The sequence below is a fragment of the Perna viridis genome, chromosome 3 (genome assembly GCF_037379345.1).
Source record: "Perna viridis isolate PV_CMFRI_1.1 ecotype Kerala chromosome 3, ASM3737934v1, whole genome shotgun sequence".
NCBI classification, from domain to species: Eukaryota; Metazoa; Mollusca; class Bivalvia; order Mytilida; family Mytilidae; genus Perna; species Perna viridis.
Genome location: NC_142447.1, coordinates 49078426 through 49106155, shown reverse-complemented (window position 1 = coordinate 49106155; position 27730 = coordinate 49078426). Strand labels below are relative to the sequence as shown.

Below are 27730 nucleotides of genomic sequence, written 5' to 3'. Positions count from 1 at the left end.
ACATGTCTTAACAGAGTTATACAAAAATTTAACCACAGATAGACCTCATCATGATGAACACTTTACAAACTGTCAGAATTTTGCTCATCATGCTGAACACTTTTACTCACGTCAGAATTTTGCTAAACGTAACGGTTTTGGATATATATGCGGAAAACTCCTATGTTCATGATGTCCTATGCGGCAATGTTGACAACGAAATCCTCACAAGAGTTTCATGCAAGATATGTTAAAGAACATTCATATCAAGTTTGGTTCTGATTGATCAAATTGTTCCAGAGGAGAAGGGTTTTAAAAAAAATTAACAACAAAAGACACCAAGTAATGGCAATAGCTCACAAGGCCTACGACCAGGTGAGCTAAAAATGATTTGTAATCAGTTTTTTTTTTTTTTTTTATGTTAAATGAGTTTGTAATGTTATTTTTATTATTATATAAGATTGTATGATTTGTTTACATCTTAACCATGTGTAAGGTTGTTTTTATACATCCGTCTTTTATGAAATTTTCGTAAATTGTTCATATCTATTTCAATTTTTATAAATTTGAGATTTTTGGTTTCCATGTTATGAATTTTTATACTTAAAGAAAAGGGGATTTTCAAGTTTTTGCACCCACTTACTTTTATGAAACTTTGGTAAGCTCCCTTCTATATTGTATACATGTCAAATTTTACTTTTCCATGTTATGAAGTTTTACTCTTTACAAAAGGCAGAAACGGCCAGGGAAATTGTATTTGTTGAAAATAGTTGAGAAATATATGGGTGAAAAATCAAGACAACAGACTTAGACTTAAGGTAGCCTTGATAGTGCTAAATTTTTTGTGCATTTTTTGTTTCCTTTTTTTTTTTTTTGGGGGGGGGGGTGGGGGGATATTTGACAGAGCTCACAGTATTTCTAGTTGATCATATAAATTCATTAAAAGCATAAGGACAAGTTAAAAGGGCAACGAGCGTATCATGCGCTTAAAGTGCAGCTCTTTATTATTAAATGAGTTTATAAGGTCGTTTATGTTCGATGAGATTGTAAGGTTGTTTATGTTCAATGAGATTGTAAGGTTATGTTCGATGAGATTGTAAGGTTGTTTGTGTTCGATGAGATTGTAAGGTTGTTTATATTGTTAGCCTGTTAGGTTGATCGTGTGGTTGTGAAGATAAAGAATATATTTCTTTAAATCAGTAGATATGACTAACAAGCAACGAAGATATTTAAAAGTTTAATATCACACAGACTGTAAAAAAATCATTTTCTCAACATCAGTAAAATGGAACAAAAATTTCCTGATTAAAACATTAACAATATATACAGCATATATATTTACAATTAACTCATGCTTTCTCTTATTCACATTTATAACCATGATACATACATACTCGTACAGATACTCATGATGTTACAATGAATTGGTAATACAATTACAGTAGTATTTTTAATATATAGATGTTCTTAGTATTTTGTTCTCATCACTATTTCATGTAATTGTGGTTTTGAGTTTTTGTTTGAATTTTTGGTAATGTTCAATTTGTCTTAATGGTCACTGTATTTCAGAAGTAAAGGTAAAATTTGAAAAGTTAAAGGTATTTTATAAGGTCTTGTAAATAAAAACCTAACTTATTTTTTTTATAATTGACAACACTCTTAAAGATTGTATAAAGATGTCTTTAAAGGATTATGACATAAAAATGTAAAAGTTAAAAATAATTGAATCTTACAAAGAAAAACATTAAAACAATCTCCTACCTATACAAAGCAATTAGAGCAGACAATAATAGGATGGACCAAGATATGACAATGTTGTTACCACTGTTACAAGGTTCTACATTTTGTGACATTTTATTGTCCTCTCCAATTGTACCCACTGCTGGGAAACTTCTGTATACAACCCGACCATATAAAGGTTGAACAGGACGGAAATTATTGACCAGCTTCAGTCGTTTAATCTCTTCAATAAGTTCTTCATTTTTATGCTCTAAGTCAATCACAAGTTCCTCTAATCTCTTCTCAGGTCCTGTCTCGGTGTAATGGATTTCACCACTCTGGTTGACATGTTTCAAGTTTTTAGCCTCAGGATTTTCTCCGTGGTGTAGGTGGAATTTTTTGGGAGGCTCACCAAGGGATTCTTCCTTATCCTTCTTCTCCTCTAAAGCCATTTCAAGCTCCATTTTCTGCAATGTATCATCAATACCTGCCTCCTCCATAACTTCACGGACAGTTTTCTCTTCTTTTGTTGCACTTCTTTTGTGGTGTTTCTTATCTTTTTTGTGCTGCTTTTTTTGGAGAACTCTTCTAAAAGCCATCATCTGAAACAAAAATGACATGTTTTTTTATTTTTCTTTTGATGCAAAAGGTTATGAATTAACTGTCAAAATTTTAGTTTTTTAAAAGTAATTTTTCTAGTTACAATTACTTTAAACTGTTAAATGAAAAGAATCAACTGAAATATTACACATCAAATTTTTTACATTTACACTTTTTCTAAGATCTGAAGAAAACTTTGAAAAAAAACCAACCTGTCTATGAGAAATATATTGTGGTTCATCAAATACTGTCCATACAATGCTCTCAAAACAACCTGGTGTAGTTAATGATCCATTGTATCTATAGTATTTAGATGTATCCTCTGGAAGAAAGTTCCTCAGACTCTGGGCTTCAATCACCTCCTCAACATCATTTTCTGAAACATCATTTATACAAAGGGGAGTAACTCAAAATGATCTACTACAAATTTTCCTCTTATTTATTTTACACATTACTGAATATGAAATAAAAAAGAAAGTATGCTTAGAGTTCTGTATGATAATTGAATTCAGTAGGGTAACCACAGGAAGGGGAGCTATTATAAGTTCTTAAAAGATTTTGTCAGCTGTACAGTCTGGTATCCGTAAAGAGGTGAAGGTTTATTTTTCTTGGCTGTAATATCACGTATTGCTTTAGTTTGTGTTATCACTGGAAAAACTACATTTTAATTGTGCTGTAATACCAGTAAGAAAGTACTAAAATGATACAAAGAGTCAAATGTACTGGCCAAATCTATTCTAAATCCAGTGCCATCAGTAGAATGGTGGAGTTTCTAGGAGACACATCATGAGGCCCAATGTTAAATTTAATGAATTATTTTGTCTGAGTTCAGTGTTCTGTCTCAAGTTTATTTGTGATACTATACCAATACAATAGCTAGGAGAGAAATTGTGAAGCTCAATAGATTGACCAGAAGTTATTGAATTATATTTCTGAGTTCAGCAGTTAATATGTGCTTTATGCCACACATTAGTTTGGATAGACTCTGAAGGTTGACAGGAATATTTGCCATACATACCAGGGTCTTCTACATGTTTTAGTGCTTGTATGATTGGTTCCAGTGCTTCATTGTCTTTTTCTCCAATCTGATAATTAAAAAAATGATGGAAAGTTTGTATCATTGTGTATCAAATAAATTTTGGGGAAAGTTCCATCAATTTGTCCTCATTTTTTAAACTGTGTAATTTCTCCCTCTCCTACCTCAATGCTTCAGAGTTATATATAATACTAATATTTTTTGGACTTTATTTTCTTGGAATTATGTCAGTAATTGATAGTAACAGGCTACAGCCTGTTTTGTTTATAAAATAATTAATTTTGATAAACTTTAAAATGTTTTCAGACTATATATAAAATATTTTGTATGTGATTTGTTATGACTGATATGATATCCTTGTTATTCTTCCCAACAGACTATTTACTACTATGATGTATAAGATAGGATATGTCATTAGTATTTATAGTTGTAGGTGATTTCAATGACAAACCAAACTAAAGTTTTATAGATTTGCACTCCCACATACAATGTCAATATCATTCAAGGATATAAAATCTGAGGTTTTTACATGGAAAACTGAAGATTTTAATCTGTTTCTACAATGCAGTCATGTTGAGGTTAACATGCTACAGCATTAATCAATTCATCAAAATTTCAAAACATGTTTAAAGAATTAGCATAAGATTTACAAGATTTTAGTTGTTACAAAAAAGCAGAAATAAAGTAGAATTATTTATCAAATACTTTGACTTTTTACTGTTAGGGATCATTTAATGGAAAAACTTTTACTTTGGTCAAGGTGATTCATTTATCCTACCTGAAGTTTTTATTGTAATTCTAAGCTATTATAGGGCAATAAACAATTGTAAGGAACATAAATTTCAATCTCATAATTTATTGTGTAGCATATATAACCTCTAGCAAAATGTGTACTGTTAGTTTTCTTTTTCTAACTATATTTTTCACATAGTTACATGTGCTCATGGATATCCCCCATTTTTCAGAGTTTGTCACTGTGACTGACAACTTATTTCTATGTCATTTTTCTTAAATGTTTATACAACTAAAAATATGTTACTGTTTTTATTGTGTTAACTAATACACAGGCAATATGGACATGGATGGTTTCTGAGGGTGGTTTCAATCAGACCAATTTTTTCTTTGACAACCATTTTTTTTCTGATTGATTTGTTAATCTTATTTAAAATAGAAATTTCGTCAATATAACTACCTGTGAACTGATGAACTGATATATATTTTTGACTGTGTACCAGTAATCCCAGTATGGGAACCAGTATGGGAACCCAGTATGGGTAGGGAACAGTTTTTCCAGTTGTCTTTACATTGGTTTATTATATAAAAAAAACAATAGTGAAACAACATTTTATCACCTTATTAACACAAAATCCAGCATTCAGATTCTAATGTCAAGCTAAAAGATAATTAGGTTGATAAACAAGTACCTTTGGTTTTGTATTAAATGTGCTTAGTTTTGTTTAGTAGCCACAATTGTCTCCTGAGATAAACAGTCAATTGATAACAACATGATATACTGCTATTAATTTTTTTTTGTTAATAATTTTCTTGAAAGGACATGCTCAAAACATGTATAGAACTTTTCTAATACATCATACCTCATACATGATTCCAAGAACAGCAAGCCCCATTGGCTCAACCATGGCCATTGGTAAGCTCTGATAGGTCTCACTGTCCCAGTTTACTATGTGCATCTGGAAATAAAGTAAATTCATTATGTTGAATCTGGCTAACTTTTTATAAAACTTGTTGCCATTTATGATAAAATTTAATATTCAAATCTTCTTTTCTTATCACTATTCTGAACATGAATTGACATAACAGTATGCTAATTTGCATAGCATAGTTCTAATGGTTTATCTGTAAGATGTGTACTTTTAAAATTTCTAATACTTTTGGCAATCTTTATTCTGAGTCCTGGTGATAAGTATGGCACCAAGAGGAGTTACTTACCTCCAGTGGACTAGCTCTGTGGTCAATCAAATGTTCTGAGCCCTGATGATTAGCATGGCCCCAGTGGAAGTGGAACTGAGCAGTTGAGTATATTGAAGGTAGACCACCATTTGTAATCTTGAAAGGCCCATTTGTGTGAACAGTAACTGAAAAATGAAGATAAATATGAGATTACAGTATGTATAGTTTTTTGTCATTGAAAATTTGTCAACAAAATTTGGTTGTAAAATACTTTATGGGTCATCATTGTCTGAAGAAGATTACACACAATAACTTGAGTTTAAGTGTATGTATCTCTGTAAAATAGTTCCATTCCACAAAAGGAAGAACTGATTTTTGGGGTATGACCCAACCTTTATGCATAAACAGGCATTTTCTTGTTTATAAAGTGAAACTTGAGTATGTGTGTATGGGTTCCTTATAAGGTTCTATGCATTATGCATATAGTTCAATAATTACAGTATGTCTGTAATAACTAATTTTTTTTGTTGTTGCTTCATTTTACATCGTAGAAGATTAAGATCATCACTTACTTGAATGTCCATTATTGACGACTTTGAATTGGGATCCAGGTTTAGGTGGGTCATGCCAGATGGCAAAATCATTGAGCTTAGGGTTGTAATGTGCTGCATTGGTGACAATGTCTATAGGTGATTGTTGTCTGCCAGAACATCCATCAGGGAACATCTTATGCCAATACTTTGGACCTATGATACATATCACAGTGAAATATGTGTTCTGTTGGTATCACAAAATGTGTTCAAGTCTTAAAGTATTACAGAAACAACACTTTTACCCAAAGTTTAGAATTAACAATTATTGTTACTAAAAGCACTATCTATAATCATTTGTTTCAAATGGAAAAGAAAAAGACATTAATGTTTCTTTGCCCCACTACTATGTAGATGGGTGGTATTAGTTTTTCAAAAAAACAGTTACCAAATCCCTTAGACACTTTAAATGTTGAATTGAAGAATCACTTCTTTTCAGAGTTCGTTGAAGACTCTTTCAGGTATTGAACTGGTTTTGATAGGCAAGGCCCTTAGAAATAGTCTAATTACTTTCCTGTGGATAGAGGTTTTTGTGTCAATCCAAAACATATAGCTTGAACAGGCCCTTGTACATTGTCTTACTTGACTGTGCTATGGATAGAAGCATTTATGTCATGCCTATACATCTACATTCAACAGACCCTTGGAAGTTGCCTAATGTGACTTTCCAATGGATAATGGCATTTATGTCATACCAACTCATCTAGTTTCAACAGACCCATGCCGTGAAAATATGAAGTTTGATCTTTAAACTTGAGATGAAAGGTACATCTGTTTGAACTCTGTAGTGTTGATACATGTATTTCAATACCTTTGTTCTCACTTCATTAAACAGATTTATACAGTCAAAAGTCTTCATAATCTGAACTGAACCTCATTTCAATTTAACTTATACAATTTCAATCTTTAAATTGTTGTTAGCTTGTCAGACAACAAAAGAAGTTAATCATTCAAAGAAACATTTAATAACATCATGTAAATTTCACTAATGTCAGGTATAACACTTCATCAAGGTGAAGTGGGTCACCTCTAAAATACTGCTTGGTCTTAAGTCTAGAAAATATATGTACTCTGCAATGAATGTAATAATTTGTTCAATGCCAGACTTTTAATGTTCAGAATATAGAAACAATTTAACACATTATTTAAATGATTATTTCTTGACACTTAATGGTCAACCTGACACCTTTTGACAGCAATATGGTGACTATTTGTCAGAATGATTTTGGCTAGAATTACTTTGTGACTTATTTTTGTCATTTAGAATGATGAACAGGTTTAAATCATAGAGTGGTCATCAGATTTATAGCAGGTACACAGATGGTCTTATCCTAACATAAGTTTACAATGGATTTGATATGTATTCTCCTTTGTTTTTATTTTATACAGCAAGAAATAAAATTGTTTTGTTATATAGTCTCCTTCAATGAACAAATTTCTTTTGGAAAAATTTTCCTTCCATGAACAAAATTTTTGTGGTAGTTTCCTTTGATGAAGAAAAGTGTTAAAGTACATAGTTTTCTACAGGGAACAGATGTGTCTGTATATATAGTTTCCTACAGGGAACAGAGGTGTCTGTATATATAGTTTCCTACAAAAAACAAATGTGTTAGGGTATGGTATACAGCTCTTTCAAGGAACAAAGGAATTGGGGTATATAGTTTTCTACAGGGAACACATGTGTTGGGGTATATAGTTTCCTTGAAGGAACACAGGAGCTGGGGTATATTGTTTCCTACAGGGAACTTATATATGTCAGGTATATAGTTTCCTTGAAGGAGCACACAAGTTTTGATATTAGTTAGCTACAAGGAACGTATGGGTTTAGGTATATTCTTTCCTACAGGGAATGCATGTGTTAGGTTATATACTTTCCTATAGGGAACACGTGTTGGGTTATATATTTTCCTTTGAGGAACAAAGTTGTCAGGGTGTGTAGTTTCTTTCTAGTCTGTATATATGAATAGTTGACAGTATTTCAGCTAATTTCAAATTTTGCATGTTGTCAGAAAATGAAGTTCCAATATGAATATTTATAGTGCAGGAGTTATATATTTTTTATAGATGTAAAAGTTGAAATAGTCCTCACCTAAATCTCCCTCGTATGACCAGTCTGAAGCCTCTGTAAAGATAAAGATAATCGGGTTAAAATATTTTTCACATAGACAGTGGTAGTAAATCTGTTATGTCAAAAGGTATACCTAGTTCTATGCTAGTATCCTTTCTTTTTCCCTCCCCATTTGATGTATTTTATGGGTATAACTGAGAGCCACCTGCCTAAATAGATTACTTGGCTTATTTACCCATTTTTATATTGGTAATTATAAAAGATCAAAAGAGATTTTAAGCAGTAAAAGTTTGCTTATAATCTAACAATGACAACTTCCAAAGAAGAAAATATAAATCTTAATATACATGTATATGATTGAACATTAAGGTAAGTAGTGTACTATTGAGTAACCACACCACCTTTGATTGAATGCAGACTTCTTTTTGTTTACAATATGATGTGCCATATATTGACTGGCTTTTTTGAAAAAATAAATATGCTTTTCAGTCAAAAGGTCTCAAGGGGCACTTCTTTTTGGGAGGTTTAGTGTTGTTATGGTGTAAATAAATATTAAAGTACTTCAAAGAAATCAGACTGCAAATTCAATGCAAATAGTATTGTTGTTGATCTCATTACATTGAACTTGGTAAATGATATTGGAAAAGATTGAGGCTAAAATCAAAAGGATAGGGAAAACTCCTGGCCATATTTTCAGTTTCCTATGTGTTAGGTTGGTCTAAAAAGATGCCAGTCTCATAAACACAGATTTTGTAATTGACTAACCAATACTTAGGAAAGCAGTATAGAAGTATTATACCACCCACTTTAACTGTAATGTAAATTAATTATCTCATTTACTAAGTAAACTGCATCTCTCTATTTCACTTTGAGCAGCCAAAATGCATGGATCTTAACCAGTTATATATTTATGAGTGATATATAACATTTTGTTGTGATGTCAAAAACTTTACATTACAATTACCTGGATGTCACCAGCTTCAAATGAAAAATGTGTTTTTTCTGGCTTAAGACATTATTGAGACAGAAAACTTACATAAATGATACTGCTCAAACTGCTGAAAATGATTGGGACAGTCTCACATTTTTTGCAGTGCTTAACTCATATGCATCAGTTTAATTCAGTGGGCTGTTATTGTCTATATATATTCATCACTAACATAAAAAAGGCTTCAGTTGAGATAAGTCAAAAAAAAGAACATGTAGACAAAAACTTGGGGTACTTATATTTTATAACTAAACATCATTAGGAGAGCATCATCCTTTGGTAGTTCTAAATTTAGAATAGTTAAGCAATAATTCAGAAATTGGAGGCATATCTTCAGTTTGCATAACATACTTTTTTACCGGTAATACCCGTTAACGAGATTTAGATTTAGTGACTGTTTAATTAAAGTAGACTATTTTTTTTCAATTGTTGTTCAATTAGATTAATTTGATTAAAGGAATAAATGTTTCATTAATTCTTTAACTGATAAAAGAAATCCAGATTATCAGATTAATTATTATAAGATGAGATGTTATTATAAGAATAGGTAATATTACCTAATGTGTTAACTGAAATGGAAGTAGAACAACAAATGTCAATTTCTTTTACTTTACATGCATAACAATTAGTTTAATTGAGGATAAATTAAATGGAGACACTTAAGTAAAATGACATAACATTACACAAACTTGGAATAATGATATAAAGGGTTATTTACCAACAGAGAATTGGTCTTTTGTTAGTTCTACCGCTATTAGATTTTTTTCTATTAATATAAGCTAATCCAAATTGTTTATAACCTCAAGTCAATTTAGATTAACACTAAAGTTATAATTTGATGGAATTTATTTCTTTCTCTTCAACACCATCATTGATTTGATAGAATGAGAAAAAACTTGTTTAAATGAGACAAAAAATAGAGCATTCTCAATATCTTCTGTTGATTTGTGTGCTTTGTTTGTAATATTATTATTTTTTTTTGAAAAAAGAATTATACTGATAGTATATAAAGTCCCTGATTCATTTTATAATGGCAACTGACATATACCCAAACTACCCTATAAATCATTCCATTTACCCTACTAAACCTAGCCAATCTGTAGTCAGTCTGTCCTTGATGTGACCTTTCTTAATAAGACAGGAATTGTTGTCAAGGATATGGGTGTATACCTTCCAACCAACTATTTAAACATTTAATTGCTTTTCTATAAATGAAAATAAAAGCTTCATCCTTTTGCTCATGACTAAAAATGTACCATCGAAAATTTGTAGTCATCTTAAGTCTTTTTAATACTTTGTGAAAAATCATCCTTCATTTGATTTGTTCCAATGAGATTATGCTTGTTAGCCGTAATACAGATTCTCAATATGAGAGTTCTTCATTGATACCTTGACGGTATAATTAGACCAGTTTGTAACATGATTATTTTAAAGAATAATGATAAATTTATCCCCAAAAATGTTGATAATTTTTCTTTTTTCTCATCAATTTTTATGTTGTTTGTGGTGAAATGTTGATTGTAATTTATTAAGACCCATTGCTTATATCAATGGCTTAACAGGGTCATTTAAAATATGAAAAAGTGATCCTGCAAAATAGACTGATAAACATTTGGTAAACCGTCTGCCAATAAATTAACTTAACATGATAAATATAGGCCTTTTAAAATGCAGTTACATGGTGTAACATGTGCATAGCAATATAGTTATGCACAGTATTGCATTAAACCAGAATAAGGACATTAAGGTATTTAAGTCGAAGGGAAAACCATATAAAGTCCTGGCACAGTGTATTTATACCATGAAGCATCTAACAAATAAGTCAATATTTTTTCTAATTAAAGTAATCTATAGTGTCATGTTTTTGTCTGTTATAATGAGCCATAATTAAGGAATGGGAATGGGATGAGATTAAAGAATCATAATTTTACCTAATATTTACCATACTTTGTGTTTTCATCAAGAAAAGGTGTATTAAACAATACTGAATTCAAGTAACAAAATATACTGGTATGTTTTAAGAGAGCATTTAAATATTGACACTTTCGGGATAACAGTGTAACAGAATGAATCTCAATGATTTTCAATGATGAAAAAATTTAAAGAAAAGGTGTTAAACAAGCAGATATAAGAAAAAATGATCATTTTCATACTATGTTCTAAAAAGATTTTTTTATATTTATAAATTAACTTACCATTTGCAGCAAAAATTGTGAAGATCACAAAAAGTCCTTGAACTAGATGTTCCATTATTAATTTGGCATCTAGAGGTCCTGTCATATATTAAAGAAACCAAATTATAATCTAGCTGTCTTGATTTGTGGTCTCATACCAAGCCTACCTAGGGGCCCACTGAAGGGGTTCTATTATCAACTAATCACAACAAAGTATTTTTTGGACAAAAGGTCTAATTTAATTTGTCAAACTGACTGATAACTCTAAAAAGAGAATATTAAATTAATAGATAAGAAAGGATCACACCTTCATGAAACAAGTAGGTTTAGTTCTCAGTTTTTACACCTTTACTTTGATTGTTTCAGTGTTAAAAAATAAAGGTGGAAATTCTACTATTGATCACATGATATTTACTTGAACTCTTCCCATTCGATCATTGATTGAGATTTTTCCAGATATCTGCAATTTTAATTTCCAGGAATGATAAAAGGGGATTGTGTGTCTTTAAACTGAAATAGATGGATATGTATAACAGTCAGTTATCATATCATAATATTACAACTTGTCTCATGGTTATATTTTAATCATGTCTGAAACACAAAAATTAAAAATATTTGAAAAAAAAAAACTTTATTATCAGTTGAAAAAAAGCTAAATATATAATGTAGCAGGACACAATCAATATTAACATCATAGCTTGGTAAACAGGCAACAATTATTTTAATATTTAAATTTTAAAAAAATTACAATAGGACCTTAGCCATCTGATAAATAATTTATAATGTATTTAGTCTTACTAAATTGGAAGTAAGTCAAAGAAAACTACAGATTTCAGGGTTCAAAGGATGTTGGGGGCCTGGAGTTTTAGAATTCCATTATACAGTATATTACATAATCTTGATGACATGTTAGAGTAATCTTTGTCACATGGTAAATATATATGAAATGTTGACCCCTGCCACTTTATTTATATCACTCTGTGAATTAACAGTGTTGTTCCTGGGAAGTGTGGTACTAATTAAATTGTTTGTTTTCTTCCCCAGTGTGATGCCAAATTATCTTTGTAAGGTCAATCATGAATTCAAGTTTCCCATCATTGTTAAATTACTATTATATAACTTAATGCTTTGAATTAACCTGATTGACCTATTTGGGGTGTCCATTTACAACCTCCTTCTGTAACAGATATTCTGACTTTCACCTCTCAAATGATTCCAGTAATGAAATGAAACTCATAAGTAACAGACAGTAACCTTCTGGAGTAAAATGGCTAATTAAATGGTACTTAACTCCTTGAGTATCAACTGAAATGTTTGCATGTATGTTTTAAGTCAACATTCTTTAGAGAGAGGATAGTGTCAATGATGTCATTGTAATTGAAGTTTTTCTTAATGCTTTTTCATGCATAGACCTCCTTCCTCAGTGTCATCCTTTTTTTATTCTTCTCCTGAAGGCCTTTATTCATGCAGAAGCCTTTTTGTTACTCAACTTGTTTGGCTGAATTTTTTCTGTCAATAAAAAGGAATGATATTTAAATGGATTCTGTAAATCTTCTGTTCTTGTTATATGGTGTTGTTATTCCTTTTTTCAGATACCAAAGAGACCCATGAAGCCTTCACAAGACATGTCAAAGAACAACTGTCTCTATACAAGTCTTTTGTAGCTGTTAACTTGGCTGAATTAACAGGGAAAGAGAAAGCTTTAAGTGATGCATATCTTAGTAATGTACTCAAGTACAACTCACCAGAAATTACTTACATCACATTCGATTTCCATGAGTACTGGTGAGTATATCTCAGTAATATACTGGACCATAACTCACCTCAAATTACATCTTGTTTAATTTCCAGGAGTTTTGGTGAAGTAAATTTTGTGTTTGAGAATAACTTTTAATAATATAGTATGTTCTGATGACCACTGACTATCTTTTGTAAAGTGACTCCAGAAAATATATAGTATGTTTTGATGACTACTAACTATCTGTTTAATGATATATGTTGTAAAGTGACTCCTGAAAATATATAGTATGTTCTGATGACTACTGACTATCTGTTTAATGATATATGTTGTAAAGTGACTCCTGAAAATATATAGTATGTTCTGATGACCACTGACTATCTGTTTAATGATATATGTTGTAAAGTGACTCCTGAAAATATATAGTATGTTCTGATGACCACTGACTATCTGTTTAATGATATATGTTGTAAAGTGACTCCAGAAAATGTATAGTATGTTCTGATGACTATACTGACTATCTGTTTAATAATATATGTTGTGAAGTGACTCCAGAAAATGCAGTAAGGAAAGTGGTTGCTGCATCTAAAAAGTTTATAACACAATATCTTTAATCTAAACACACAAAAAAAATTACAAGCATATTATTTTTATAATTCCTAAGGGATATCATCTAACTTACAGGTTTTGCATGTTAAAACCTTGTAAGTGCAACACCTCCTAAATAAAACACTCAAGGAATTTTGATGAAATTTTATAGGAAAGTTGGGTATTAAATGCAGATGTGTATTTATGTCAGAGAATTCCAAAGGGAGATAATCAAGCTTAAGGCTTTGACCAATCTCTGAAGAACAACTTCTAAACTGCTCAAGGGCTTTCTATAAAATTTCATAGGAAGGTTTGGCATTATATGTAGGTAGAAGAAATGTAACAACTGTCTGAGGAATCCAAAGTGAGATAATCAAACTTATATTTTTGACATGATAAAACCTCATGAGTGCAACTCCTCCTGACCCATTCAAGGAAATTTGATGAAATTTTCATTTTGCTCACAATTACCAATCTTCAAGCATTTGCTTTTCTAGGCTTGTTGATTTATTCCATCACATCTCTATCTTTCTTGTCAGGTATACATTTCTTCTTTTTTCAGAGAACTGGCTAATAGGTATTCATTCATACCAATCTCATGGCGTACAACTTTCAGTCAGTTTGATACTCCAACATATGGGTTGAATGTGTTAAAAGAAATAATAGTTTTATATTATTCCAATCATAATTTTTTTATTAAAAAAAAAAATATCCTATTTAATCGAAAGTTGTGATGTCAAATCCTGTGAAGTTGGTGTAAAGTTCTCTAATCTCTTTGTTGTATTATTGTCACATGTATTTAAATAAGCTGAGTACTTATATACTATTGAGCCTTAATTAAAGTCGTTCAGTTACAAATCCTACATGTGAATGAACTTTTTGGAATTAACCTTGAATGTATCAGCATATAGTTGAATATTGACAACTCTGGTAAAATAGAAAACACATAGTTGATATTCCATTTATCTCCAATTTATGTGAATAGAGTGACCCCTTTTTGTAGAAACATTTTTGTATATAACCTTTGTTTTCTTGAAGGTGTAAACCATACATATTGTTAACAGGAACAATATGATATTCTGATTTTATCAAATGATCATAGTACATCAGGTTATAAGAGAACAATTAGTATGTGGTGGGCTAACAAACTTTATATATTTACTTCACTTTTCATGTGAAATATTATATCCTTGTAAATATATCAATCATGACTATGAAAAAGATTTCCTAATTTGACACCATGGATTTTGTCATGCTTAATGTCTATAAATATACACTAATTCATTCTGTTAAACTAATTGATTAATGCATGTCCTTAAGATTATTTTTGTTTAAAATTCCTAGAAGGTCACCTTGAACAGACATAATGAATACTGTAAAATAGGGTCCTCTACACCATATTCAGTATCCACAAGGTCCTTCTCTAAGCACGGTGGTTCCAGGACTAATACTATACTTAATTGACTAATGAGCAAATATAAGCCTAAATATGATCAAAACTGCCAATACAAAATATAATGCAAAATATAAAAGTGCACCAATATGGTATTTAGCCATCCAATACGGCTTTTGCCAATCATTTTGGCCTGGTTTAGATCAATATTTGCCTAGGCCAATATGACATAATCGACTACTTTGTTAGTCAGTAAAGGTAAAATTGCGTAAGGTTTTCCATATTAGCTGAGGTATTAGTCCTCGGCTAGTCATATTGGACTTTGGCTATGCCTCAGTCCAATATGGCTAGCCTTAGACCAATAAGTAAGCCAATAAAGAAAATCTTATGCAATAAAACTATAATACAAACATGTTTTTATATCCCCACTCTATTTAGTGGTGGGTTATGTCAGACACTTTTCTGTAACTCTTAGCTTCTATTGGAGGCAATACTTGTTTGGTATATCGATATAGCTTTTATATATTGACTTGTCTGTGTCTCCTCTCTTCAGGATCTTTGCTTGTTTGCTATACAACTTGATTTGACAGAAAAGGTTGAATAGGGGTTTCTTAGCATGACAGAGTGCAACTTCTTGTTATAGTAGTTTCAGGCATTTGTTTGAGATTTTTTAATAACTCTGTATTAAAAGAACTAAAGTATGTTATCACACAGATAAATTCTCTGTTCATCTTTAATATATAATTACATTTGGCCATTTTAGAAGTACGTCAATATTATCTACTCTTTACTTGTGTATGCATTCCAAGTCATGCTTAAAATAATTTTAAATGGACTTACATTATGTTTCCTTGTTAAATTATGCATTTTTACTTATTAAATCATCAAATGATAAATGACTTCTAATTGTAGACAATAAGATTATATAGTGTGTATGAACAAAGTTTAATGGCCTTGATGGGACATTCCAGGACATTTCTGGACATTCTGAAAGGAATATCCCAGCTTTCCTAAAAAGTCAAATGTAAAAAAAAATAACTAGTATGTGGTGAAGACAGTTTCAAACTAAAATTATTTATGATAAAAATTGTGTGAAATAGAAATATCTCATTTAGAGAGTAGGAAGTTGTGTTTTGGTGAAATCATTCTTTATTTTTTAGACTTTGTACTTTTATGCCGATATCTAGATCCTGTTGTATTTTTATAGGCTAATAAATTGAAAGTTACATTTGGTTTAAAAGCTTTTCTTCCAAAAAAAAACCAAACATTTTCTGTGTAAGATGGCATTCCAAAATTAAGATGTATGCTACACTAATACATAGATTTTATAGTGAATAATATGTAGCTCCTAAAAGGCTTGCTCACCGTCAGCATATTTTGTTGTTTGTTTGTTCTTTTGTATGACCAGTATTGTACTCAAAAATGCTTAAATTGATATTTACCTGTTTTCTGTTATAACAAAAATATTACTTTTTACCATTTACTATTCCAAAGGCTTAAATCAAACAGATAAAGTATAAATGTAGATTAACATTATGTGTGTCAAAGATGGTTTCAGTTAAATAAGTACATGTACATTTAAAAGAAGTTGTTATTTTTATTGAATTTGACTTTTCTACAATGTACAAGTGAAAAGGATAACCAGGTTCAGGACCTTCAATTCACTCTTTTAATTTAGAAATAAGACCTGTTATCCTTGCATTGGATGGCAACATTTTTTTATTTTGTTCAAGTTTTGTTTTGTTTAAGTTTTTTAATTTAGACCACTTATTCTGTAAGTAGATCATGAAAGAACTTGGATATTCAAAAAAAAATTATATAGCAAGAATAGGTATGGGGAATATGTCAAAGAGAAAACAACCCCATCTGGATGATATTGTCAGCCCAAGGCCACACATTGGTCCTCAGTGAACAACAAGGAAACCCCCACACCACAGGACAGACTGAAGCTGACCCCGTAATATCATTCTTTATAACATTTTGTTTGGGTCCGAAAAAATACTATTGTTATACTTAACTCACTTATGCTTCTGTTTTCATTGAGAAATACCACTGGAATGATGTATTTTATATTTTCAGCCGTGGGATGAAATTTGAAAACGTCTCCATTCTAACAGAAGGCATTAAAGATATCATCAAAGATATGAAATACACATGGTAATTAATGTTAAAAAGTTAAACCCAAGGTCCAAGGAGAAGTTATACCTTAGGTCTGAAGGGTCTGTTTTAACCACATTCTTCCATCCGCTTGTTCAAGGAGAAGTTATACCTTAGGTCTAAAGGGTCTGTTTTAACCACATTCTTCCATCAGCTTGTCCAAGGAGAAGTTATACCTTAGGTCTAAAGGGTCTGTTTTAACCACATTCTTCCATCAGCTTGTTCAAGGAGAAGTTATACCTTAGGTCTAAAGGGTCTGTTTTAACCACATTCTTCCATCAGCTTGTCCAAGGAGAAGTTATACCTTAGGTCTGAAGGGTCTGTTTTAACCACATTCTTCCATCAGCTTGTCCAAGGAGAAGTTATACCTTGGGTCTGAAGGGTCTGTTTTAACCACATTATTCCATCCACTTGTCCAAGGAGAAGTTATACCTTAGGTCTAAAGGGTCTGTTTTAACCACATTATTCCATCCACTTGTCCAAGACAGATAAGACAGATATTTATGTCATTACATTTTCTCACAATTTGGCCACTTGATATTTGTTAACTAGGGGTAGTCCAGGTACCATACTAGTCTTATTTAAGATCCATAGCTTGTCTACTGCTGTTTATCTTTGACAGCAGTATTATTTTAGGAAAAAGCAAGGCAACTCAGTGAGTAGTACACAGATATCTTGTCAAGTCATGTTCCTTACTTTCCACAAATACCATCATGAAACATTTAAAAAACTAGCTTCTATTGCAACAAGGCTACACCAAGTTGACAATTGTTTAAATATTTTGTGTTTTGATAATGTTTTATTAATAAGTAATATTAGAGTGTTTTAATTCTTATTTTTCTTGAACATATAAGGTTGTGTATTATTTATTGAGATGTTATTTTCAGGGTGGATAGAAAAGGTGTTATCTGTGAACAGAATGGTGTGTTCAGAGTTAACTGTGTTGACTGCCTTGACAGAACTAATGTTGTACAAACAGCTATTGCTCGTATCGTCATGGAAACACAGGTTTTTTATCTAACATGTTTTAATAAGAAATCATTACATTTATTACATCTTGATTTAACACATAATGTTATGCTTTAAAAGCGTAATCAGGTCAACAACTTTACTTAAAAATTAATCACCACCATATTTACTTAAATATGGTGGTGATTTATTTGTTAACTCCCAATATCTTTCACACTTAAACTAACCAATGGCAATATGTACTGATATTATAACATGCATGGTTTCTGTTGATTTATAAACAATATTACATGTTTTAGTATTTCAATACGTTGGTCATAATGTCAGCATCCAAAACCTGGGTACATTTTTTGTATTGTGCTGTTGTTATTTTGGTGTTTCTAGTCTTGTTTTGTTGATTGGTATTCCCTTATTTGAATCTTTGGTAGTGCCATTTCTTCATACATGTATGGTATACTTTAAGTAAAAGTATAATATCAAATAAAATAAATCTTTTAGAATGACACTCATGTTATTTCTACAATAATTTCTATGATACTTATGTATGAATTTGACATTGTAAATATTTAAATATTTAATGGAAACCAGGAAACATACTAGCCTAAATAAATGGGGCACAGTGCCCTTTCTCATTTTTTCTGTGCCCCTGTGTCCTTTATTAAACTTGAAGTATATCATTTTCACCATGAAAGTGTTTTTCTTCACTTAAGCAAATACTTACTCCAACCAAGAAATGGTCAAATTACAGTAAATGAATAGACCTTTTTGTCTTAACTGCAGAGTAGTCCTTGTGTAACTGAATAAACCCTGTTGTTTTAACTGCCAAGTAGTCCTTGTGCATGCCAAATATATACATCTGCAAGGAAAATTCTACCCCAAGCCTCCTTTGCGGAAGTCATGCATGCCCATCGACTACTTGCAGATAGACAAAAGGGTCTATTCCTTAGGTTCTTTTAACATAACGCTGGGCTTATATTGTTATAATATCCATACAGCGAAGGAGCAGGGCTATACTGTTCATCTTTTATCCATCTGTCTGTGTGTTCTATGTTCCATTGTTATAATAATATCCATACAGTGAAGGAGGAGGGCTATACTGTTCATCATTTATGCATCTGTCTGTGTGTTCTTTGGTTCATTTGTTTGGAACAAATACTTCATTATATATTTTCATATATCTCAAATGACAGCTACTTGACAATTGATATGTATCTTTGGTCAGTGGTCCCATATCAAGTTTTCCAATTTCATGGCTTAAGCACATTCACTTCCCCTTTTCAAAACATTGATAGAAAGTGCCAATATATTTTGTCACACTCTTCTCAGGAACAATTTATTACCACTTGATGTACAACGTCAATAGAGGGTCTGAAACTGCTTTGACTGATTTCAGATTTGTGTCGGGAATTTTCCAAACATTTGTGTTAAGGGGCAACATCTTTTGTCATAGTTCTCTACAGTAATGTCAAGCTTTGCCTTATGGAGTATTCTATTTAGTATTGTTGTTTTGACAGTAATTTTTTTGTTGCATTCAAAACCAAAGATTATCAAAGTTTAGTCCCTTTATTTGTGAACTTATTCTAAAAAAATATATTAATTAATATTCCAGTGTAGAAAATTAGGCCTCTTGCCACCAGAGGAGAATTTACCTTTGAGTTGTAAGAGGACATTCCAGCAGCTTTGGGCTAATAATGGTGATGCAATCAGCAGGCAGTATGCTGGAACTGCTGCCCTTAAGGTAAGTTGATGAGAATGGTGCTGTCCGCAGGAAGTATGCTGGAACTGCTTCTCTAAAGGTAGGTTGACAAGAATGATGCTGTCAGCAGGTAGTATGCTGGAACTGCTTCTCTGAAAGAGTAATCAAGGGAACCAAGGTTATAGCGGTAATCAAAAGAATGTAATCCAGGGACAAAGACCAGACATGGAAAAGAGACATACACAACAAAGAACATAAAGCAACTAAAATCATTCATACAAAGTAACAAAAGCAAATGAGCAACTCGGACTCCACTGAAAACTGGGAGCATGGACCAGGTGCACCGGTAGGGTAAGCGTCCTCTGCTTATCTAGAAACACCTGCCAAAAGGTAGGTTGACAAGAATGATGCTGTCAGCACATAATTTGTTGTAAAGCTGGAAATGCTGGTCTCAATGCTAGCTCAAAGTAAATGGTCTACATGGTTTTTACTAAAGACCAGTGGTCCTTTTCACCGAAACAGTAAGTTTAAAATTTGCGAGTATCAACAATGATATCCTTTAATAGTTTTGAAAATCAATTTCACAAGTACATTTTACTATTTTTCATGCTTTTTTTGTCCACCACCAAAATACAGAAAATAATACACTGTGAAAATTAATATGTTAACAGTATTTTTACACTTACTAATTTCTGTGAAGCGTAAGGTTTTTATAAGCATTCCCTTTTATCTAAAAATATCTAATTACTTGTTTATGCTGAATATTGAAGAAAAAGTGCTAAAGAGAGAGTAAGTTTTGATGATTTATACAATTGATAGCATAACAAGGTATTGTTTGAATTTGGAATCATTTTGGAATTAAGAAAATGACCAAAAATAAATTTGTAAAACTAACCCTTACTAAGGGGGTTAGTCCTGCCAGCATTGCTAAGGGATAGGGTTAGTAGGGGGTAAGTTATATAAGTAATTATTTCACTTATTTTCTTAAATCCAAAATAATTCCACACTCAAATAACACCTTGTTACATACATAATGTTTTTTTTTCAAAACGATCACAACAATTTCATAACTAATACACCAAATTGAATTCATCTTAAGTTTAGCATTATTAGCAAAAGTTCACTGAGTAGAGCATAGTAGATGTCTCGGTTCTGCTTGATTCTTTAATGACTTGCATCTCTTATAGGGTGACTATACCAGAACTGGTGAGAGAAAATTATCAGGAATGATGAAAGATGGTGTTAATTCAGCCAACAGGTATCTTCAACATAAACACTTTCTTTTGCTTTAAGTACTTACTTTTTTATTAAACCACAATTGTAAAAAAAATAAATTTTCTGACTAAAACAGGTCATACATATTTTTGTCCCCTGCCCCAACACAGAAGTGGAAATAGAAATACTGGTATCTGTCCCTGCATCCTTGCCTGCCTCCATCCATCTTTCAAGCTTGAAGTTTTGTGGACGCAACTCCCTGAAAACTGCTCGACAGATTTTGTTCAAATTTTTTGAATTATTATTCACTATACGAGTTGATCATATTGCACAGACATTTTGATTCAACAAATTTTATAGGAGTTATGGGAATTTGTTGAATTTTTACATGTTACACTATAGGAAAACTTTGGGGATGCAACTCCTTGGAGACTGCGGTATGGATTTTGTTCAAATTTTACAGGATCGTTAGTCATGTTGTGTATTAATCATATTGGAATGTGATTTTGATTCTACTAATTCTACAGGAGTTATGGGGCATTTGTGCTTTAACTTTTTTTTTTGTGGCAACAGGAAACATATGGCTACATGTAGCAATCTTGTTAAGTTTTATTTAAAAAGTGAGCTCATCCAAATGTGGAACAATACCCCTTTTTTAGAAACTTTAGTAGAGTTGTAGGGGTTCCTTCAAAGAGGATTAGTATCCTTATTATTTCCTTCCTTGTTGATTTTCTAACATTGTTATTACGTCTATTTTACTTGAAGATATTACCTGAGATTTAAAGACAACTATCGTCAGGCAGCAATTGACTTGACTTTAGGCCAACCAGTGGCCGAGGATTTACTGACAGGGACTAGCAAGATAGAAGAAGATAACTCAGATCTTGTAGAGAAAGAGGAAAATCTGAAGATGTTAGTAGAGGATTGTAAAAAGATGTTGATAGTAGAACCTGAACAATGCCTTGGTGGGTGGAGTCTTATAGATGCTGATCCTTCGTAAGTTTTTGTTAAATAGGGGTGTGCACTTTTATATATTGGAGTCTTATAGGTGCTGATCCTTTGTAATTTTGTTTATATAGTAATTGCTGGGAAGCATGCTCACTGTCATTGGTTCTATCCCTGACCATGTCCCACCAAAGATTTAAAATTGGTAGTCTCTGCATCTCCACTTTTGATATGGTATCATGGGTATGTAGGAGAGGTAATGCTCACTAGTTTGCTTGTAGTCAGAATAATGTGTCTTACTATGGTGTCATGCCTGCTAAAAAACTGTTGCTTCTGTGAGCTAGTGCAGTAAAAATTTGGCTCAGTTTGTCAGTCTAGTACCTGAACAAATCAGGGACTGTTTGATTTATCAAATGTTCTTGACCTGAAATGCATGAAATATTTGCTGTAGGACATTAAGCAATGTTCAATCTTGTTAAATAGGGTTATACACTTTCAAAGATTTGAAGATTTCAGCTAAAGAATTGAAATTATATGCATCACATATAAGATATTTGCTACCCATGTTGTATAGATAGCATTACATGTTCTATGCCCCTTTGCCTTTAACTGTTTGTACGTGATTTTAAACGCAACAAGCAAATTTAGTAATTGAAATAAAAGAATTTGTTTAATTAGTACCCTTCTTACTATTTGTTTGTTTTAACTCCCTGATATTGTCTGTCCAAGACTTCTGCCATATGATGCAAAAAATAGTAGGAATCCCATATGACAATGTAGATTTTACTTACTCAAAATCAATATTTTGTATTATATAATTCTGATAAACTAACCAGCATATGATTTTTTTTACACATTTGTCACAGTCAACTGTTACAAAAACTTTGAAAGTAGATTATAATTTGACTACGATCTATTTACTATTGATAGTGTAAGTAAATAATGTTGATGACTTTGTTTCAGTACTGGAGATCCAGACAGACAGGAAATGGACATGATACTTTTACTGAGTCAGAGGGCAGCCTATGTTGCATGGTAAGATATATTTACTGAGTCAGAGAGCAAGCCATGTTGCATGGTAAGATACTATTCCTGAATCAGAGTGCAACCTATGTTGCATGATAAGAAACTTTTACCAAATCTGAGTGCAGCCTATGTTGCATGGTAAGATACTTTTACTGAGTCAGAGAGCAGCCCATGTTGCATGGTAAGATACCTTTACTTAGTCAGAAGGCAGTTTATGCTGCATGGTAAGATTTCTTTACTGAGTCAGAGGGCAGTTGATGTGGCATAAGATACATATACTGAGTCAGAGGGAAGCTGATGTTTGTATTTGACATAATGTATTATTATGAAGTGCAGTTGTGCATATTACCTTTGCTAAGAAAGGTGAATAAAAAAATAATATGAAATTTGTCAACAGATGGTTGTCTTATTCACACTGTCATTAGGTTATGGACTTCAATCAAGAGAAAGTCAGTTTATCATCTGTTTACTTTTTTACTTACTGTAATAACCATGTTACTTATTTGTATTTTGGTAGCAGTTTCAACAGATATTATTTGGTTGAATGCATCATTTTATAATTAGACAGCCACCATTTGATTTTCTTAGGGGTGGGGCTATGGTTTTTTTTGCAAAACAAACTTATTTTGCCTATGGCAAAAACCTATTTATTATTTGACAAGTTGAAAACATTTTTTTCCATATTTATGGTTAAAACTAACAGAAGCTGAGAGTAAATTCATTGCCCCACCTCCAGAAAATCACATGGTTGCTGCCTTGACAATTTTTAAGGGATAATAATTCAGAAGTTCTATTAATGAGTATTACATGTGATGTCATTTTTATTAAAAATTACCATATCAAAATGCTGAAATAATATGTACTATTACCAACTGTTTCTGAAAACTTTATGTTAAAAAAAAATGTTTCTGATTTTATTTTTGTAGAAATTTAAATAACTTTCTTTTAAGTTAATACATAAGTGTACACTATAGCAGTAAAAGGATTTTATAACTTTTGTTGGGCCTTTTATAGATAAATGTGAGGCACATGAGTAGAAGATAGTCTTATTAGCATAACTGTTTGACTTTGTTTTATTGACTAGGTATGATGATGAAGAGGAAGAGTTTACCTGTTACCAAAGAATCTTTCTTGAGGACATTGAATTGATTGAAATTGGTAAAAAAAAAAATGTAAAAACACAAAAAAAAACCTGAATTGAATAATATACCCTAAGCATTAAAGGAATAGGTAGCCATTAAAATAGATTTTGTCACATTACATAAGCATGCAGTCAAAACAGTTATTAGTGTGTTAATGTATTTAATGGAACTATCCTCAGGGCAGAATGTTTCTATTCAACTTAAGTCAACAGTATATAGCATATAGTAGTCACTGGTTTATAACCAAAAAAAAACTGATAAATGTTGTGATCAACATGTGATTCTTTGTTTTCAAAATAATCTTGTGGAATTAGTTCATTTCAAACACATGGGTTATTTCCAAACTTCAGCACAAAAATGTAACATAATGTACTATCCCTGTGTACAAACAGTGACATACTTGATGATTACTTCCCCTCCCCCTCATTGTTTTAGTACAAAAATTAGTTGTCTGAGTGAACCAATACATCCATTCATATAATGTCTGTATTTTCGATATTGAGCCTGCTGTATTCAAGTCTGTTTGTATGACTACGTCTGTACTACCATCATTCATGAAATGTCCTTATTTTAGGTAATGAGCCTGCTGTATTCAAGTCTAAGTTTGTTTGTCTACGTCTGTACTACCATCATTACACTGAGGAAGGATTTTTCCACACTTTTCGTACACCTAGCACAAGACTGTTCAATAACATTGTAATAGCAGTGAAGAATCGGGAAGAGGCCAGGGGTAATCCTTATTAATCTTAAAACAACATATGTATAAATTTTCAATTTTATATATAATTATTACTTATGTCCTAACAATTTTTTACCTAATTTGTTTATTGCATTTCTACTGTTATAATTTTCATAATATTAAGGATAAGGATGAAATGTCTCAGTAAGAATTAAGCCGTGGGTGAAACTTAGTTGTATCAAGCTGTTCTTAGTCATGATATTATTGGGCATATACTGACTTTAAAGACCATAATACTTTTGTATAATTCTTACAGACTTCAACTACAAATAAAAAACAAGAAGTATTTGTTGTTGGTGAATACTTGTTCAAGTACTGAAATATATAAGTAACTAAAAATTAAAAAATTTAGAAGAAAAAGATTATGTGAATAGATCAATGTATTTTTATTTGGCTGCAAAAAATGTGTTGTCATATAATTGTATGGTGCTTCCGTCGTTGTCATCCATGTTGTCAGTGGTAGACACGTGGTTTTCATTCAGTAACTTGAATATTAGTCCAATTATCTTTAACAAAGTTCTAAACCACAAGAGAAAGGTTGGTATTGATTTAGGGGGTTATGGCCTCAACTGTTTTAGAATTAGAGCAATAAAGGAGACAAAATTAAGCACTTCATGGAATCTAGTGAAAGCATATGGATGTCTATGATAACATTCCATTCCACAATGGTCAGACAGGGATTCATTTTCGGGGTTTAGACTTGGAACATTTTAAAAATCAGGGGCCATTTGGGCCTCAACAAGCATTTTCCTGATGTCCATACAATAAAAGAGTGATCAAGGGAACCAAGGTTATAGCGGCAATCAAAAGAATGTAATCCAGGGACAAAGACCAGACATGGAAAACAGACATACACAACAAAGAACATAAAGTAACTAAAATCATACATACAAAGTAACAAAAGTAAATGAGCAACTCAGACTCCACTAAAAACTGGGAGCATGGACCAGGTGCACCGGTAGGGTAAGCGTCTAATAACTAATAACTTGACTATTAGTGAATGGATCTGTTTGAAATTGTATTACATGCCATACTACGGAAGACTGTGATTGATTTAAGAGTTATGACTTGGACCTTTTTGATATTTTTAGGAATTAGGGGTCATAAAGGGGCCAGAAACAATCATTTTCCTTATGTCTGAACATTTAACTTGAGTAAAGGGAATGATTCTTTTTTTATTGCCATCACTTGGCGTCTGTTGTCATCTTTGTTAACAATTTTTCCAAACTCTTCTCCTCTAAAACTACTAGACCAATTGGAACCAAACATGGTATGAATGTTCTTTGGGGTATTCTGCATAGAACTGATGTGGGGATTTTTGATCCATGGAAAATCATTGCTACCATTACTAAAAATAGAACATACGGGTCAGACAGTAGTTTTCCCATATATCTCCAAAACCGTTAGGTTTAGCTAAGTTTTGCCTGGGTGAAAGTGTTCAGCATTATGAAATCTATCCGTGGTCATATTTTCGTTTTCATCTGTTAAGCCATGTTCGAGTTATTGCCCTTTTTCAACAATTTTTTTCAATTTTTAATGTTATTTCTTTCAAAAATCTTCTCCTCTGACACTACTTGACCAACTGGAACCAAACTTGGTACGAATGTTCCTAGGGGTATCCTGCATAAAACTGATGTGGGGATTTTTTATTCATAGAAAAACATGGCCACTGTTACTAAAAATAAAACATAGGGGTCAGACAGTAGTTTTCACATATATCACCAAAACTTCAAGGATAAAAGTTGTCAGACCACTTCTTGTAAGAATTATTGCCCTTGAAAGGGAAAAAATGACGTTTTTTTTTTTTTACAGTTTTCAGCCAATGTCTTGAAAACTTTGATAGATAGTAAGACACTTTCAGTTGCTTGAGTCAAAATTGTTAAATTAATGTATTGCGTTTGAAAGATGAAATTCGACCAGGTGAGTGATTCAGGCTCCTGGGAGCCTCTTGTTAAATTTTACTACAAGTTGCCATATCACAAAAGGAAGACTTGGATTGATTTTTGGACTTGAGCCATGTAAGAATAAGGGGTCACAAAGGGGACAGAAGAAAGTATCTTATTTCTGGATGATAACTTGAGCTGAGTAAAAGTGAATGATCACTTTGAAATTGTGCCACCAGGTGCCATACCCCAAAGGGAGGTCAGGATTGATTTTGGAGGTTTTGACTGCCACCATTAAGCAACAAGGGACCACAAAGTGGCCACTTTGATTTGCCCAAATTTTTATCTTGTGTCAAATGTTTAATCAAAATCAAAATTCAAACCTGTATTAAATTTGAATGGTGTGACCATATTTGACCCAACTGTTTATGGTTCTACCTCTGTAGTTGTATTAAGATGTGCTTCGCAAAGCATTTATTTATTAACTGATAAAACTTCAAAATCTTTCAATGCTGTATACCAGGCCTTTGCTATGCATCAACTTGTTTTTTTACAGAGTTGCACAGTGCTTTATGCCTTTGCTATAAATAAACTTGTTTTTTTAAAAGTGTCTGTCAGTGCTATATACAAGGACTTCACTATGAATAAACTTGCTTTTTTTACACAGTCGCTCAGTGCTATGCATCAACTTATTTATTTACAGAATCTCTCAGTGATGTATACCAGACCTTTGCTATTTGCATTAATTTACTTATTTACAGAATCTCTCAGTGCTGTATACCAGGCCTTTGCTGCTGCCACACAAGAATTTTTATCACTAGAACTGCCTCTGATCGATATTCCTAAATTAGAAAAGTATGTTGATAATTCTTTTTGTGTTTGTTGTTTTTGGATTAGAAAAAGATTCCAGTTCACATGACCCTTAGAATTACAGATTTTAAAAGTGCCAATTAATTGTTCTTTCTATTATTTTTTTAATCACTGAACATGAAAATATTGTTCAATCTTAAATGGTGTTAAATCTAAAATTGAAATTTGAATACCTAGCAATTAATTGGTGGACATTCTTTTATGTTTTTAATTAAAAAGAAAACAAAAAACACATGTTTGTCAATACAATTTACAAGAGTAAGTTTATTATACTGCAGAAGTAAATTATGTCAGTTACCTGGTA

The 27730-nt window shown here is 31.9% G+C and overlaps 2 protein-coding genes and 1 long non-coding RNA gene across 4 annotated transcripts in view; 1 reads left to right on the top strand and 2 right to left on the bottom strand.

Moving 5' to 3' along the window:
- LOC148622713 (phosphatidylinositide 4-phosphatase SAC2-like) overlaps positions 1 to 27730 on the top strand; it is a 170699-nt gene that overhangs the window by 139211 nt on the left and 3758 nt on the right. For both annotated transcript variants that reach the window (XM_088572778.1, XM_088572779.1), the window contains 10 exons: positions 12658 to 12850; positions 16864 to 16941; positions 17829 to 17949; positions 19520 to 19648; positions 20794 to 20864; positions 21587 to 21817; positions 22730 to 22801; positions 23877 to 23950; positions 24509 to 24664; positions 27318 to 27411. In XM_088572778.1, the coding sequence (XP_088428904.1) occupies positions 12658 to 12850; positions 16864 to 16941; positions 17829 to 17949; positions 19520 to 19648; positions 20794 to 20864; positions 21587 to 21817; positions 22730 to 22801; positions 23877 to 23950; positions 24509 to 24664; positions 27318 to 27411 (1219 nt within the window). The remainder of the gene's footprint in view (positions 1 to 12657; positions 12851 to 16863; positions 16942 to 17828; positions 17950 to 19519; positions 19649 to 20793; positions 20865 to 21586; positions 21818 to 22729; positions 22802 to 23876; positions 23951 to 24508; positions 24665 to 27317; positions 27412 to 27730) is intronic.
- Positions 1204 to 11250, bottom strand: LOC148622714 (carbonic anhydrase 1-like). Its single transcript, XM_088572782.1, has 8 exons — positions 11087 to 11250; positions 7925 to 7957; positions 5818 to 5991; positions 5285 to 5430; positions 4930 to 5025; positions 3317 to 3383; positions 2511 to 2674; positions 1204 to 2300 (listed from the first exon to the last, which is right to left on the bottom strand). Exons 1-8 carry the CDS (start codon positions 11169 to 11171, stop codon positions 1737 to 1739), a joined length of 1329 nt encoding a protein of 442 aa, XP_088428908.1. The 5' UTR covers positions 11172 to 11250; the 3' UTR covers positions 1204 to 1736.
- Positions 19643 to 27730, bottom strand: part of LOC148622712 (uncharacterized) — a 33800-nt gene continuing 25712 nt past the window's right edge. The window contains exon 3 of the long non-coding RNA XR_015920684.1: positions 19643 to 19758. This is a non-coding gene — a long non-coding RNA (uncharacterized LOC148622712). The remainder of the gene's footprint in view (positions 19759 to 27730) is intronic.